The sequence below is a fragment of the Clavispora lusitaniae genome, assembly GCF_014636115.1.
Source record: "Clavispora lusitaniae strain FDAARGOS_655 chromosome Unknown tig00000105_pilon, whole genome shotgun sequence".
Classification (NCBI taxonomy): Eukaryota; Fungi; Ascomycota; class Pichiomycetes; order Serinales; family Metschnikowiaceae; genus Clavispora; species Clavispora lusitaniae.
Window position 1 is genome coordinate 185,992 of NW_027093978.1, and position 14,671 is coordinate 200,662.

The window sequence follows — 14,671 nt, forward strand, 5'->3', positions numbered from 1 at the left end:
CAAGCCTACCCTTCCCACTTGTATAAAATTCGATGTCTGCCGATTACTGGGCATCTTCTCAACGGGCAAAATGGCAGCTCACTCGCGAAGGCCTTCTGGAGTGCCGGCGACGCCTCAATCTTTTGGAAAAGAAAATGACCCAGAGCGGCTTGATCAAAGACTATCCTCATGTGGTTTATGACTACCACATGAGAATTTATCTCCACACCTTATTGGTAAAGCTCGGGAGGCGCTTGAATGTGCGTCAGATAGCCCTCGCCACTTCTGAAGTCTACCTCTCTCGATTTCTTACTCGCGTGTCTGTTAAAGAAATCAATGTCTACTTGTTGGTAACCACCTGTCTTTATGTCGCGTGCAAAATCGAAGAGTGCCCGCAGCATATCCGAGTCATAACACTGGAGGCCCGAAATCTCTGGCCCGAGTACATCCCGCACGATGTGACAAAACTAGCTGAGTTTGAATTCTACTTGATCGAAGAGATGGACATGTACTTGTTTTTGCACCATCCATATGGTTCCTTGTTGCAGATCCGTGACCTACTACTGGCTAATGAAAGCCATTATGGCTTCGTCCTATCAGACGACGAGCTTCAGCATTCCTGGTCTCTTGTAAATGACCTGTACATCACAGACTTGCATCTTCTATTCCCACCACACATTATTGCTGTTGCTGCAATCTACATTACTATCGTGCTCAAGAAAAATTTGAATGCCATTCGAGCAGGTAGCACACAGGTTGGCCAACTGCATTCAAGTCCCCCAAAAGTGTCGATGCACGTTGACGATCTCATGGCCCTAGGCTCAAGCACAAATCTACTGGCGCAAAACTTTTCTGACACTCGCTTAGATGCTGACACAGAAAAAATAGACCGCTTCATGGACTTCTTCAATTACTCGCATATTAATTTGGACGAGGTTGTTGAGGCCATGCAAGAAATCATAAATCTCTATGTGGCGTGGGACCGGTACAATGAAAACCAAGTGCGCAGGGCACTACAGCTTATGCTCATTGGGCGATGAATTTGCCGAACAAATCAGGTACATGAGAACTTCGATTAGTGATGTTCGACTGAGAGTGATCCGGTTATTGTGACTAAATTGCCAACACTGTACCCCATATGACACGCTGGCAACTGAATATGTATAGATATCCTGCGTATCTAGTTAATGATGAAATGACTGCATACTTATTTCTACTTAGCTTAAGTATCTTCTTTACGATTGAGGCCCTACCATGGGACAAATGGGATGGTTCCTCTCAACTAGTTCTATCAAATTGTCACTTGTGGTTGCACTCTAAGTAAATTAAGCTAAACTGCAGATGATCTGTAGTTGAAACCAACAGCCTGTACCATTAAGCACTCGGCCCACATACTTCAGCTGAAATTCTTATATGGTGAAATTTTCATTGAAAATATTAGAATATTTCACTTGCATGAAGTATGCTCCTAGTACTTTTAATATTGATTTTGTTCTTTAATTTTTGTCAAGTACATTGTATGGTAGTGCGATCAGGCGACAAAGCGTGCGAACCGAGAATTCAAAACGCGTGTGTATCCACGTTTTCATAAAAATAGGAACAACACATTCAAGAGCACAAGAAGTCTGAATAAAACGGAAACTCAAAGGGAATTGTCGACGAATAGAGCCGAATCATGCTTCATGGTAAGAGAAGAAAGTAACCAACGTAAAACTAAAATTTATGCGTGAAACACATACTTCCAACCCTTGTATGCGGTAGTGCGCGATGTAGCACTTTTTTCCTCACTTCCGCTTTGTAGACTTTTTTCGAGCTTTGCTCTAGTGAAACGTTAAGCCTTCTTCTTTCGCTTTCCTACCTTTTCTGGTTGCTCGGGCCCTCACTATACAACATGGGTTTTCTATCATATATCGATAAGAATCAGATCCAGATATCCACGAAGCTTCTACTTGGGCTATATGGGTTGGACTACATCAGTTCCAAGTATTCTCCAACGATCCATTCGATTACGTCAAAGTTTTTGCATTTACAACCGAATACCCAGTACGGTTCTGACTTTTATGATATTGATGTCAGTGATTCATTTTGTGTGGCATATTGGGTAGTGTTACTTACGTTTTTGAGATCTACATTGATGCAATGTTGTTTCATGCCTGTTGCCAAACGCCTCTGTGGCATTCAGTCGAAAAAAGCAAAGGTCCGCTTTGCGGAACAAAGTTGGTCTGTTGTCTACTATTGTGTCTCGTTTGCTCTTGGGTTTTACCTTTACTACCACTCACCATATTGGAATGATTTGGACCATATTTTCATTGGATGGCCTCACGACCACATGTCTCCACTTCTCAAGAAATATTACTTGGTATCGATTGCATTCTGGTTACAGCAAGTGTTGGTTTTGAATATCGAAGAAAGGAGGAAAGACCACGTGCAGATGTTCAGTCATCATATAATTACCTGTGCATTAGTGATTGGTTCCTATTATTACTACTTCAACCGCATTGGAAATCTTATTTTGATCATCATGGACTCTGTCGATATATTTTTGTCCACAGCCAAAGTCCTCAAGTATTCAGGTTTCAGCCGCATATGTGATGTTATGTTCCTTTTCTTTCTTGTCTCGTGGGTTATTTTACGCCATGGTGTGTATAATTACTTGTTTTATCACTCATGGAAGTACTCCACAATTTTGATGAAAGATTCACAATGCATTCCCGGGTTACAACAAAAACGATGCTGGACTCCTACTATCATCAACACCTTTCTCGTTTTACTAGGAGGCTTGCAATTTATCACTTGCATTTGGATGTATTTGATCCTAAAGGTTGCATTGAAAGTGATTAGAGGGCAAAGCGCTGAGGACGTTAGAAGCGATGCGGATGACACAGATGTTGAAGAACAAACTGGACAGGAAGACTCAAGGGAAGGTACAGATTCATCGGTTGAAACAATCACCGAGATGGATGAGAAAAACTAGTAATGTGCTCTTTTATACTTAGGTGTTTTTATAATAGGTCTTTATGTGGGTTTACAACACGACACTAGCGTAGAGACAAAGAACCATCACAAACAAGCCCCAGATTACTAATAACAATGCAAGTAATTTCAAGAGACGCTCCAAGTTACTTGGATCATCAGTTTCAGACCCAATCAATTTATACCCGAACAATCCAGGCAAGATGAATGAAATCGCAGTAGATCCAGTGGCTCCCACAACTGCCAATACAAGAGCAAATGACGTGATACTGGCAGCTAATGTGTATCCCACAAGGAGCAAGCCAATAGTGATGGTATAAAATACTGATGACGGAAATGGGACGACAGTAGGTTTGAGCTGACTTTCATGGATCTCTTCCGGCTGTTCAGCCAACAATGCTGTTGACTCATTTGCAGATGTTTCTTGCTGGCGAGAGGCAAAAACGTTGATTTTGGTCCAGTAATAGATATTGTTTACCGAAATCCGGGCTGGGTGAAGCATCAAAGGGAAAGAAAATACCATAGTGAAGATTATGCAAATGCGACCTAAAGTAGTAGTCCATGCGTTGGGGTACAGAAGGATGACATTCCCCAGCACTAAATCACCAAAGGTCAAGTATCCCGAAATGCCCACGGCAATGAACAAAGCTGAAGTACAAGTGATGGCAAAGTTGGACAAGGTGCTAAGGGATGACAAGGATTTGTCTGCCGCCTCGTTGATAATGGAGAACATATTTTGATGGCCAGTAAATGCAAATACCACAATTGAAAAAGTCGAAAACACTGCAGTTAAAGATTTTGGGAACCAGCGAACTTCTCCACGAGCAGATGGTGGAATGTCACCTGCAAAGAAATGTCCTACAATCAATAGAACCATATAGGCAATTGCCACCAAGCCGAGAATCGATGTGTACTTGAGAGAATCCAAATTCTTGAGAAAAGAGAGTGGCCAACAGACCAATGCTGAAACCACAATCCAGAAGGTGCGGCTGTTCTCTGGGCTGATTCCAGGTACATGTTCCACAATGGTGGGCATTATATCGCCAATCAACACCAAGTATGAAATGGCGCATCCGAAGCACTGGATTGCAATGGCTAAATCAAAAACCACAGAGAGATTCGGGTATGTAATGGAACACAAGTTGAAGAATGTCGCATGAGCTGGTGGAACGTATTTGGAAACGTAGACTTGCAAGAACAAACCATAGCCGGAAGTGACTGCTGCTAACAACACAATAAAAATTCCACACGCCACTCCGTCAGTGGAAAAAGCATATGGCATTGATAAAATTCCAGCACCGATGATGGTTTTCACCAAGCTCACAAACGATGATACCTTAGAGGCACCATGGTCGATTGCAGGCATTGTACGTGGAGATCGGTGATCAGAAGTTCAAATTCGGTCCAAGTAGAATAGGATGCAGACGGTTATAGCTATATGCCGGGGCACAGGAAGAGAAGTTATTGCTTCACGACGAAGAACGCCAAGGTCTACTATTCTATCTAATATGAGTCATCTGGGTGTCTTGCTAAAGAATAAATTTACTAAAATTTTGGGGAAATATCATAATAAACACTGGTCAACGGAGGATGTGGAACTGTGGATGCATCTCCACAAATTGCTTTCAATGTGCGGAAACTCATGAATATTGGAAACCAGTAAGCGAACCCTGCATGTATGATCCCCATATTTAGATTCCCATCAGTTCGTATTTTACGCCTACTGATGTATACCAAAATCCATTAAACACTTGACAGTTTTGATTCTTTGCACAGTGTATTCTCATTATTTTGTTTCATTCCATTCCACGATTTCATACTTTTTCTCAGGCATCTAATGATCCCCCCAGAGACAGTTGCACGCGTCTTCCAAGAAGTAGCCTTCAAACGTTCCGGGACAAGAATGTCCGCTAAGAGCTTGGCGCTAAGCACGGAGTATATCCGGTTATTTGTGGAAGAAGCGATTCTTCGATCCAATGCACAGCGTTTAGCTGAAGATCTGCCTACAGTGATTGATGGTATTGACAACATTCAAGAAGAAAATGAAGCAAACGAATCATTCGAGGAGGAGAATGAGCGAGGACTGGGTGTGTCAACGCAGATTCCGACGGATTTGGCTAGCGACACATTGGATACACGACAGTTGGCTTCCGTGGCTGGTCTCTTAGTGCTAGATTTTTAAAGTTCATTGTCACAGGGCGAAGTTATGTATGGACGAGTAACATCAGCACAACGCCTACAGAGAAGTCACTTGCGTACTGTGGATGTATATATAAATGATATTAAGAAAGGAATGTAAAGATGTAATCTACGATAGATGAACATTCACTTATTGCTCCTCGACTTGGCACACAACCCAAAACCCAAACTTGGAACCGCCCACCTGCTCTACTGTCAAGTAAAACGGCACCACTGGCTCACCACCCTCGAGCAAGGTCATGGTAAATGGCACTGCTGTCCAGTTGGGCCCGACCTCCACTGTCAGCAGCGGTCCTCTTCGCACCGCCCGCTCCAATTGTTCGGCGCGCGCCTGACTGGTGCGCCCGGTCAAGTACACAGCGGGTACGGAAGCTGCGACGCTCGCCTTGTGGCCTTGTACACTGAAGGTGGTTATTGGCATTGCTACGTGAGCCCCGTGTGGGTTTTGCAGCACAACAGCCGCAGTCATGGTAATGCTGGCCGGCAACGGGTTCATGACGCTGAGAGTACAGGCAACTTCACCAGAAAGTGGCCCAAGGGCCCGCGCGCACACCGTGGGCACCATGTCAACTGCGAACTGTTTGTGGGCGAATTTCATCAGGCGCGGATCGCTCGTGGGGACACACAATGGCGCGCGGCACAGACCGCATGCAAAAGACCTCTTAGCTGTTAGGTGATGGCCGAGCGGAAGCGAAAGCGCAGGCTCGATGGCTGTCCTCGTGCCACTGTCTTGTTTGGAGCATCCCGCTTCACTATTTTCAGCTTTGTCCCCAGGTGTGGGCAGCTGCTCTTTCAGCACGCTGCATTGCTTCGTTTTCTCCCTGGCTCTTACTGTTCCCCTATCCTCCTCGTTCATTGGGGCACGAATGCCCATCTTCGCCATGCGCGCAGCTACCGCCGGGTCCGAAGGCTCCTTCACGCTGGAGCGCGCCTCGCCCCACAATGAAGCTAGTCGCGAGAACTCGCTGTTACGTTCGCCCTTCACAATGTTTGCAAGAGCCATGGGCTGCGTGACAACACGCGTCTCATACACATAGGGACAGATACCGCAGCGGAATTCAAACTGTTTCCCGCGCACCTTATCCTTGACTGCGTCTTTTACAACCACCGTGAGTGGCGCTTGGCACTGTGGACACTCGAAGCAGTTTTTCTGGCACCTTGTTACGCCCCGCACACCGCTGTAGTCCGCCATGCACCGGGCGCAGTACTTGCACTCGACCGAAACCACACAGCAGAAACGGCATCGGAGCACACTGCACCCACTACAGAAGTAAAGATCCGGGAGTCTCCATAGATTAGCAGGCGTCATTGCCTTAGGGAGCTTGGTCACGTGATCCCACTCACTGTTGCCGCACGGGCAGAGGTACTGTGCTGCCCGATAATAGTGCATGGGACCGTGTATGTGATACTTGGCCAGTAGGTGAAGATGCTGAATGGAATCGCACACCGAAGCACTGGTGTAATGCGCGCCTTGACGCTTTTGGCTCCGGATGTTCAGGTGCACAAGACTGGTGCTTCCTGCACCACGCCACTGATGTTTTATCTCAAGTGCGAAAAAACTCTCATCTCTCTTCACCATGTCGTCTCCTCAAAGAGAAGGGTTCAGTGCCCCCGCATCCATCTCTCACGCCGCTCACGGTCACGTTACCAGCAAGTCTTTGGGTGTCAAGTATAACTGTGCTCAGTGCGGTGCCTCTTTCTCCTTGGGAAAGAGCGATGCCATCAGATGCAAAGAGTGTGGCCACAGAGTTATTTACAAGGCCAGAACCAGAAGAATGGTTCAGTTCGAGGCTCGTTGAGGACGCACAAAGCTACTGTCGTGGTAGTTGAGGCGCCTAGTTGTTTAATGGCGAGACTTGAAACGGGGCAAAGTGTGGTGGTGAAATAGCTTAACGGTGGGACAGCCAGCGGTTGCCCATTATATGCATAATACATTTGGATGTTCATGTTTTGTAGCACGCTCTAGCGAACTTGACTTGTATTATATAGTACACAATTAAACAGAGAAACACAGCCCCAGCGGGGAACAAAACAGCGAGCGAATGTCAGTGCACAACGGTCCATCACTTGAACATCTTCTTGATCTTGGAGAAAAATCCCTTCTTCTTCTCTTTAGTAGCAGGCGCCTTGGTTTGCTTTGGAGCAGGCTTGGTCTCGGATTTTTCCGACTTCACAGCAGCCTCCACAGCTGGCGTAGTCTCTTGGATCTCTGCTTCTTGTGTTAATTTCAACGCTTCAGATGGTGTTGGTTGGATCTCCTCAATAGGTGCTCCGCCGTTAGCTGCACGGAGTTGTTCTTCGATTTCTTTGCTGCTGCTTCCGCCCTGGGCAATGATGATCTCATCGCCTTCTTCGATGTCAAACTTTTTGTCAATTGGCGAAGCGTCAACCTCTTTCGTTTGCGAGACTGTCTTCTCTTCTACTGGAACAGACTTGGATTCAACTGGCGCTGGTGCGGTTTCAGCAGGCACTTCAGCAGAAGGAGCAGGTGCTTCGACCGCAACTGGAACTGCAACTGGAACCGCAACTGGAACTGGAACAGCTTCAACAGGTGTAGGTTCAGCAGGAGTAGACTCAACGGGCTCAGCATCCTTCACAGGTGTTGGCTCATCTTCCACTGGGGCTTCTTCCACTGGAGTTTCAACTGGGGCTACAACTGGATCAGATTCTTTAGCAGCGGCGATAACCTCTGGAGTTGGAACAAGCGACTCTTCAGCCGGTGGAATAACATCCCTGGCCTCTGCCAGCTCTGGTGCAGCTTCTGTGGCTGGCGCCTCCTCCGAAGCGGGAACAGTTTCCTTTGCTTCAGAGTTGCTTTCCGCAGCAGCGATAACTTCAGGAGTAGGAACAACCGACTCTTGTGCAGGGGCAGCAATAGCTTGAGGAGTCTCAACTGGCTCAGGAGTAGGGGTCACCTCTGCCTCAGTGGTGACTTCGGTGCTCAGAGTACCGTTGGCGGCGGCGGCAGCAGCAGCCTTCTTCTTCTTCTTGTTAAGCTTGTACTGAGTCTTCTTCAACTTCTTCTTTTGCTTCTTTTTTTCTTCAGGAGTCAATTCAGGCTCGTTTAAAGTCTTTGGGTCCACGTCTCTGACCTCTTTAAAGGCAGCCAAAGCTTCTGGGTCTTTAGGGACAAAAATTCCTGGTTCACCCAATGTAGTTTGTTGTCCCTCAGTAGAGGGCATCACAGTGGTGGAAACAGAACCAGAAGCGACTTCCAAACCACCGGCTTCTGGGATTTTGGTTCCGGTGCTCGAAGAAGCAAGGTCGGCGGCAGACAAAACATTATTTTCAATGCCAGCGTCATCGTTAGTGACGGCCTGGTCCTTGCTAACTTGCCAGTCACCATCAACAACATACTTGTACAAGATCTTGTCCTCCTTGGGCAAAGGAACGGTCAATTCGAAAGAACCGTCGGATTGCTTGACTAGAGGCAATGTTTTGCCCCAATTGTCAAAAGTACCGGTGACAATGACTTCTTGGGGACCGCTGGGCCTGTACAAGTTAGTATTTGCATCATAAGACAATTAACGCATGATCGGAAACATACCATTTGAAAGTGTAAGACGCAGACATGAACAAAAGTAAAATGAGTACTGAGCGAAGCCACCCCCAGGAGAAGGGAAAAAAGAAGAAGCACCAGCAAGAACTCCGTCCTGCACACAGCCCTATTATGGCGCGGCAAGAGTGCGCGAGACGGAAACTATGAAGCAAAAAAATGACCCGGAAGCAGGTCAAAAATAATAAAAAACACACATTGCGCAAGTGCGTCTGCAGGAAAAACTACCCCAACATAGACAATGCTACTGGCAAAAGCACTAGGGAGTGGGCCGCAGCTATTGCCACCAATGCGAGCCACATGCGGAAGTAGTATACCTCGAAGATTTTGGATCTTGCGAAAGCAAGCACGGCCACGCCGATAAGTTTGGTGAGTGTGATACCCCCAATGACGGAGCCGCCAACGGCGACCAACGCACTTTGTGCAGGAGGATAAATCTCCAGGTTTCTTTCGGGTGAGCCGATGTCCTGGGTAGCCATGAAGTGGCGATATGCCTCAGCCGAATCGTCATTCTTTGCGGTCACGTAAGCTCGGGCAATGTGTATGGTAAATTCGACGGCAAGTCCTGCACAAATCACCAAGTTTACGAGACTCACTGCATTGAGTGAGACACCCCAAATGGCCATGATACCAGCCACATTAGCCACGACGGCTGCAACGACTAGCGTTACAACGGCCGCAACAGCAGCCAGACCGATAAGAATCGTGGCAACCACCCAAACAAGGGCAAGAGCTGCAGCGAGCGTAGCAACTGTGAGTGATACAATGTGATCATACTGGACAAAGAAGACATAGAAGGGCGAAAATGCAAACACGTCCAAACCATCATGCGAGAGATCCAGAACGATCCGCTCTGCATTTTGGTGAGCCACTATAAAGTCTGTTTGCGAGCGCAACGGGCGATGGCTTGTTCTCCAGTAACTGCTTATGACCCCTGTTTCGTTATAGTGCACAGCAGATGAGTACGGTGCTTTCCCTCCAAGTGGACATGGGTCGCTTGGTTCGTTGATCCAATGACGTAAATAAGTCATGAAGTTTTTGCCTGTTGGAAAACCTTCCATCAGAATATTATAAGGTGGTTCGGCGCGCTCAAAGCACGGTTCGCACTGCCGGGGCGGCGCGTGGGGCGGACAAAAATCTGGCGCCTGCGCTCCTGCTCTCACCCGACAACACTGATCCAAGGAAGGATTCAAATAGGCGAAAAAATCATCCAACCAACTGGAAGCAGGTTCAGCAAGCGTAGACACATCACCACGGCGATATTCTTGCTCGAGCACATTGGCAAGCGAGAATTCCTTACAGGTAGAGAATTTCCCGCATACGGCTTGTTGGTTTGGCCGTGCAGTGAGGTCCAAGTCGCGCACAACAAAGAAAACGGGCGGTCCAACATTCAAATACTCGTATACCGCGTCAAAGTAATCCACTAGATACGACTGCAGAGGCAACGCCATACGCTGGTCAAGACCCAATTGTATGCGTGGGAGAAGCGCGAGTGACACGCCGAGCCATGCTAAAAAGAACGCCAATACCCGCCCGCGAGTCTTCGGCGCAAACAACCACGGGGCGTATCGCTCGCGCACTATGCCCGCAAAATTGTACTCAATGTGCGCACGCAGGCCACGTTCTCCTTGACTTGATCCCTCGGGAAGGTGAACAGAACTTTGTACTGTAATCCATGGGGCAAGGTCCATTCGCCCACTCTCTAAACGACGTTGGTCTAAGGATAAGAGCGCCACAAATGCGCTCATTTGAAGAAGGAAGTTAACTGCAATGGCACCCGCTGAGTAAAGAGCGAAGTTGCGCACCGCAGGCATTTTCACTGTAGCCGCAAGCAAGAATACCAGTACTTGTAGTAAGGCAGATATGAGACAAGCAGGTCCAACTTTCTGTATTCCCGTCAGAATACGTTCTGGTACAGAAATGTCGCTCGCGCTTTCGCTTAGAAGGTGAACTTCATGCACTATAAGGAAAACATTATCCACACCAACTGCAAGCACCAAGAAAGGAATAACTTCTGCAATAATCAATGTAGATTTGAGACCCAAAAACGCACAGATACCCGCTGCAGAGCAAACAGACAAAATTATAATCAAAATCCCACTGAGTCCAAGCATAAACCGTGTATGCACAAGACTGCTTTTGGAAATTTTCGTAGGAATACGTCCTCCTAATGCAAGTGACGCATAAAGAAACATAGCTAAGTAGGAAACAACCACGATCTTGACATCTGTATTTGTTGATTGCCCGAGTTCTTGTTCAAGCGAAACTTCTGTGCTAAAAGAGATACGCAAATCTGGACGTTCTTGTTGAAGGGTCTTAACCCAGCTCTGTATAGCATTCTCATACCCCACAGCCTGTTCAGTGTACGCAGCATCCGTCGAGTTACTGTTAAGTAAAAGAGTAACCACAAAGGCCTGCGACTGTAACACCAGGTCATTTGAAAAAAGAAGATTCTTCTTCAATGGCTGTTGGAAAGTCGGTAAGCAGTTAACTGGTGAGTCGGCGCATTTTGAAACCTCCGAAGCCCAATTGTCTGGGTTTAAATAGCGAATGTCACCGTGAAAATATTGGGTAAACGACTCAATGGCACATGTATCGCCCAAAGGCTTGAAGCACAATGATTCTAATTCATACGTGGTATTGCCCTCTCTCAAGGCATAAAGTTCTTGCTCCTTTTCAAACCACCACTGGATGTTTTCCCATGATAAAACAGGACTGCTAGAATTATTTGAGCTAATAATTAATTGTTCCACGCGAAACCACTCCTCGAAGTTAGTTTCAAAGTACTTCTTTTCCTGCAAAGCAGGCTCGCTCGGACTTACCCACAACTTCACCGGATCTGTTTCCCAATCTAAAAACATAAGGCCCGAACAGCACAAAGCAATCAATAGAGCTGAACCGAAAAGGGTTTTGAGAGGGTTGATAGCACATAAAAGAGATGTTCTTCCAAGAGACGTCTCTAACAGTGAAATCATCCTCTTTTGAAATGAAGCCCATTGCGTTAACCAGTCCTTGTCTGGTTGGGACGAATGGCCACTTAAATGGATTTCTAGTTCTGGACCTTCGAGGTCGTCAGCGTCCAAATCACCTTCGAGGATTCTATTCAAGCGCTCTAATTCCTCCCGTTTTTGCTTCGCCAAATACATGTGGTACGCTCCAATGAAGAGAAAGATTGCCAACCACGACATCATGACTGCAAAGGAGAAGCAGGGGATACGGCCAACATGGCAAGACTTCAGGAGATCCCTAAACGGTGGCAATTTTGGGCATGAAATTGGACAATCGGAGCAGGCACACTTGTAGTCTTTGTCATCACAGCTCTTCATAAGACCATTACTGAATTCATATTTACCATCTTCAGGAAGGGAATACTCGAAATTAATCTGAAACGGTGACCCACCAAGAAGAGGCTTCTCATCGCCCAAAAACTTCAAGAATTGCGAGTAATTAGTTGCACCTCCTCCGATCAAATCCATTGCATAGCCATTTGTAGCAGAAAATTTCAAGTTCTTGCATGAATCAAAAAAGTCACTGGCGTATTTTGGTTCAGTGTAGAGCGAAAGCTCTGTGACCACTTGCTTGTGTGTGTCCACTGCAGAAGCGGTCCCCGTAATCTGTATGAATTGAGCCTGATCCAGTGAGCAAGTAAACTTGCAAAAGAAGTCGTAGAAGTTCTTCCGACATGCCGGGCAAGAACTGATCAACAGATCTACTTTCTTCAAGTTCAGTTCCAATGTAGTAAGCTGATCATAGGAACAGCATACACCATTCTCCGTTGGGAAGTCAGATCCACAAACGCGCTCAAGAATTTTCAAAGACTCTTCCAGAGGTTTGGGGGCCGTAATGTTGCTGGGGCATGGCAATTGACCACCAAAGATTGATTTCTTCCCACAATGGCCATACATGGCACAATGGCCACGTTTAGCCAAAGACAGCGCCACCGAGAGACCCACTAGAAGAAACCAGAGAAGAAACATGCGGAACAAAAGCCTGAAGTAATCTGTTCACGAGATGTCTATCGTATACGACGACTATGCTCTTAGTGAATAGGTGCTATTGGAAAAGTCGGTAGATGCGTTGCTTGGGGCACAGTCAAGCGAGAAGGTCACCAGAGTTTGTTAGTATCAAAGTATGAACGAAAGTTAAGAATTGGAAATGTGTTCCGAAGTTCCAGAAAATGGGTGGCCGACACAATTAGGAGTTACTTCTTAAGAATCCGGGGTAGTGCATGAACGCCGGTTGGTATGGAAATTAAAAGCAAGCTCGTTTCAATAAGAGACTGGGCTAGCCAAGGTGGCAATAAATAAGTAAATTAGTGCCCTTAAAGATTTTCTTTCGTGTTAATACACTATGTACCAAAATAACGAAAGATAGGAATATTTGTAGGACGCAGAAGATGGAATAACTCACAGTATCTTGGGTATAGGCATGGGCGGAAATAAGAAATGAAAATTTTAATTAGAGAAGTGTCTTTCTTGACATTTGATAGTAAGATAACTTTTCAAGAACGTCGATGTGAAGCATGTTATTATAGAAATAAATTGGGTACTCTAGAACATCACCTGAGAGACACAAAGGTTTTAGACTTTTTAGCGAGAGAATACGCTTTCAACCTGTAGAGAAGAACATACAAATCGCTATGGCCTACCTTCTAGTAAAACTTTGAGAATTATAAGACCAGTTTGTCCGCTTTTAAGACTTAGATCCCTATCCTGCCTTTTAAAAAGCCGAAACTCGTATTTGTTAGACATCAAATAAGACGCGCACCTTAATATTTTCATATTTCTCCAATGTTGATTGCAATTTCGGGCACATTATCTTCGGGGAAAACCGAAGTAGCCCGCTACCTCAGTTTCCAGGGCTTTCAACTTATTGCCGTCGAGGGACATGACACAAGCACTTTGGGTGCCGAAACTTTTGCGTCCTTCGATCTTCTTCTAGACCATGTGACTGCCAACTGGCGGTCTAACTATGTCATTTCTCATATTGATAATATGGAAACATTGCATAAGCTCCAAAAACGGCCCTTCTTTTTACACATTTGCATCGATGCGCCCGTGTTGATGCGCTACCAGCGTTATTGTCTCAAGACGAAAACACCTGAAAGTCAGGAAAGCTTTATCGCACGCTCCGACGAGCTCTTGTTCAACCCAGAAAACCCGCTAGTGGCAATAAATAACCAGGCGAATATCAACATTGTGAATACCACTGCACTGATAAAAAGTTTGTACGTCAAACTCAGCGAATTAGACTTGATGAACCCAACACGTCTTCGGCCCACATGGGACGCCTATTTTATGCGACTCGCTGACTTGGCGGCTTTGCGTTCCAATTGCATGAAGCGCCGTGTGGGATGTGTGATCGTGAAAGATAATAGGGTGGTTGCTACGGGTTACAATGGGACGCCACGCCATTTAACCAACTGTAACGAAGGAGGGTGTTCGCGATGCAATCAAGGCCAAGGAAGCGGTGCTGGTTTATCAACTTGTTTGTGTCTCCATGCTGAAGAGAATGCATTGCTCGAGGCTGGACGTGATCGCATAGCAGGCGAGAATTCCATCTTGTATTGTAACACATGCCCATGCTTGACATGTTCTATCAAGATCGTCCAGAGTGGTATTCGTCAAGTGGTTTATGCTCAAAGTTACTCTATGGATGAGCGCTCACATAGTGTGATGAGCGAGGCTCGTATAGTGCTCCGCCAGTATGTGCCGCCAAAGGAGGGAATTTTTGTATAATGAACAATGCTCGACGAGCTACTCAATTATGGGTCAATAGAAGGGTGTGATCGTCATAGTAAATATCTTTATTTATTAATAATATTTTCATTTATATTTAGTAGGATTTATGTATATATGGAAGTCCTTTTTCTTCAATGATGCACTGAGGAAAAAAAATGCAAATATTGTGAATAGCTTGCGGCCAACTTTCCCAAGCCGTTATCCTGACATTGCAGGAGCAATA

At 46.0% G+C, this 14,671-nt stretch overlaps 10 protein-coding genes across 10 annotated transcripts; 6 read left to right on the forward strand and 4 right to left on the reverse strand. All coding sequences in view use genetic code 12, as the record gives it.

Moving 5' to 3' along the window:
* Positions 1 to 32: 32 nt before the first annotated feature.
* SSN8 (cyclin-dependent protein serine/threonine kinase regulator) lies at positions 33 to 1,019 on the forward strand (the record flags this gene model as incomplete). Its single annotated transcript, XM_002615831.2, has 1 exon — positions 33 to 1,019. The coding sequence occupies one exon, from the start codon at positions 33 to 35 to the stop codon at positions 1,017 to 1,019; it is 987 nt and encodes a 328-aa protein (XP_002615877.1).
* An 851-nt stretch (positions 1,020 to 1,870) lies between these two features.
* Positions 1,871 to 2,953, forward strand: LAC1 (Lac1p; the record flags this gene model as incomplete). The annotated part of the gene is made up of 1 exon (XM_002615830.1): positions 1,871 to 2,953. The coding sequence occupies one exon, from the start codon at positions 1,871 to 1,873 to the stop codon at positions 2,951 to 2,953; it is 1,083 nt and encodes a 360-aa protein (XP_002615876.1).
* A 51-nt stretch (positions 2,954 to 3,004) lies between these two features.
* AVT7 (Avt7p) lies at positions 3,005 to 4,318 on the reverse strand (the record flags this gene model as incomplete). The annotated part of the gene is made up of 1 exon (XM_002615829.1): positions 3,005 to 4,318. One exon carries the CDS (start codon positions 4,316 to 4,318, stop codon positions 3,005 to 3,007), a length of 1,314 nt encoding a protein of 437 aa, XP_002615875.1.
* A 471-nt stretch (positions 4,319 to 4,789) lies between these two features.
* Positions 4,790 to 5,134, forward strand: FOB63_003083 (uncharacterized protein; the record flags this gene model as incomplete). The annotated part of the gene is made up of 1 exon (XM_066102299.1): positions 4,790 to 5,134. The coding sequence occupies one exon, from the start codon at positions 4,790 to 4,792 to the stop codon at positions 5,132 to 5,134; it is 345 nt and encodes a 114-aa protein (XP_065958321.1).
* Positions 5,135 to 5,269: 135 nt separating this feature from the next.
* Positions 5,270 to 5,824, forward strand: FOB63_003084 (uncharacterized protein; the record flags this gene model as incomplete). The annotated part of the gene is made up of 1 exon (XM_002615828.1): positions 5,270 to 5,824. The coding sequence occupies one exon, from the start codon at positions 5,270 to 5,272 to the stop codon at positions 5,822 to 5,824; it is 555 nt and encodes a 184-aa protein (XP_002615874.1).
* Positions 5,282 to 6,541, reverse strand: FOB63_003085 (uncharacterized protein; the record flags this gene model as incomplete). The annotated part of the gene is made up of 1 exon (XM_002615826.2): positions 5,282 to 6,541. The coding sequence occupies one exon, from the start codon at positions 6,539 to 6,541 to the stop codon at positions 5,282 to 5,284; it is 1,260 nt and encodes a 419-aa protein (XP_002615872.2).
* A 187-nt stretch (positions 6,542 to 6,728) lies between these two features.
* RPC10 (DNA-directed RNA polymerase core subunit) lies at positions 6,729 to 6,950 on the forward strand (the record flags this gene model as incomplete). Its single annotated transcript, XM_002615827.1, has 1 exon — positions 6,729 to 6,950. The coding sequence occupies one exon, from the start codon at positions 6,729 to 6,731 to the stop codon at positions 6,948 to 6,950; it is 222 nt and encodes a 73-aa protein (XP_002615873.1).
* A 264-nt stretch (positions 6,951 to 7,214) lies between these two features.
* On the reverse strand, positions 7,215 to 8,724 carry MDG1 (Mdg1p; the record flags this gene model as incomplete). The annotated part of the gene is made up of 2 exons (XM_002615824.2): positions 7,215 to 8,643; positions 8,699 to 8,724. The coding sequence occupies 2 exons, from the start codon at positions 8,722 to 8,724 to the stop codon at positions 7,215 to 7,217; spliced, it is 1,455 nt and encodes a 484-aa protein (XP_002615870.2).
* Positions 8,725 to 8,931: 207 nt separating this feature from the next.
* Positions 8,932 to 12,684, reverse strand: NCR1 (sphingolipid transporter; the record flags this gene model as incomplete). Its single annotated transcript, XM_002615823.2, has 1 exon — positions 8,932 to 12,684. One exon carries the CDS (start codon positions 12,682 to 12,684, stop codon positions 8,932 to 8,934), a length of 3,753 nt encoding a protein of 1,250 aa, XP_002615869.1.
* Positions 12,685 to 13,497: 813 nt separating this feature from the next.
* Positions 13,498 to 14,445, forward strand: FOB63_003089 (deoxycytidine monophosphate deaminase; the record flags this gene model as incomplete). Its single annotated transcript, XM_002615822.1, has 1 exon — positions 13,498 to 14,445. The coding sequence occupies one exon, from the start codon at positions 13,498 to 13,500 to the stop codon at positions 14,443 to 14,445; it is 948 nt and encodes a 315-aa protein (XP_002615868.1).
* Between the last annotated feature and the right edge of the window lie 226 nt (positions 14,446 to 14,671).